The 818-nt window shown below is 32.5% G+C and overlaps 1 protein-coding gene across 1 annotated transcript in view; it reads right to left on the minus strand.

The window, feature by feature from the left end:
• The window catches only part of LOC149925481 (voltage-dependent calcium channel subunit alpha-2/delta-1-like), a 12,716-nt gene extending 12,285 nt beyond the window's left edge, over window positions 1-431 (minus strand). The window contains exon 1 of the mRNA XM_090160635.1: window positions 254-431. Within this exon, the coding sequence (XP_090016761.1) occupies window positions 254-393 (140 nt within the window). The 5' untranslated portion in view covers window positions 394-431. The remainder of the gene's footprint in view (window positions 1-253) is intronic.
• Window positions 432-818: the final 387 nt, after the last annotated feature.

The raw sequence follows: 818 nt of genomic DNA on the forward strand, positions 1-818 counted from the left end.
CAAACTACACCTTAAGTCTTTTCTATTTAGAATGAGCTGATAAACTTCAATAAACATGCTCTACAAATTTAGAACACCACATTGCACGCTAGCGAGTACCGAGATATTTATGGGGCATTAAGTTAGTCACTTCACCTAAGGAAAAGACTACTCGTAGAAAGAAATGTTTAAAAATCACTCAATAAACGCTAAAACTAAGTTTAAATGGAGTGGAAGAATCCGATTGGGGCTAATGATAGAATGATAATCTTACTCGTGCTTGGAAGGTACGTTGGTAGGTGTAAATGAATAATTTGGGATGAAAGTTACAAAATGTAATAAAATGGTAAACAAACATCTCTGTAAGTTATGATCTGACTTTTTATCAGACTTAAAAAATAAAGTGAAAATCATGACAGTATCTGTCAAAAATGACAAGACCTATCTTATTAGACGCACGCATCCGCCATTTTTAAATATATATTTTATAATTTAGCAAATATGACTACAGATGGCAATCCAGATCGTTATTTTGGGCGTAATGAAGAGCGCGAAATTCAGAATACAAAAAAACGAAGAATTTATTTTTAAATATAAACACTTCCTTTATTACAGTGACGCGAATGAAAAAATATAGGATGGTATGAAATAAAAAAAATCAGAGATTATTTAGTACAGAGATTAAGAGAATGGTATCTTGTTTAAGATTCAAAGGACCTAGAATTATTTCCGATAACCTTTGATTCTACACCGCTCGTTTTCTTCTTCCCGCCGCGATTTTTAACACCTACTTAACGAAATCTTGGATGAGTACTTGCCCCTTTAAATTACATTCATCA

This window comes from Leiobunum rupestre, chromosome 10, assembly GCF_980474605.1.
Source record: "Leiobunum rupestre chromosome 10, qqLeiRupe1.1.hap1, whole genome shotgun sequence".
In the NCBI taxonomy this organism is placed as follows: domain Eukaryota; kingdom Metazoa; phylum Arthropoda; class Arachnida; order Opiliones; family Sclerosomatidae; genus Leiobunum; species Leiobunum rupestre.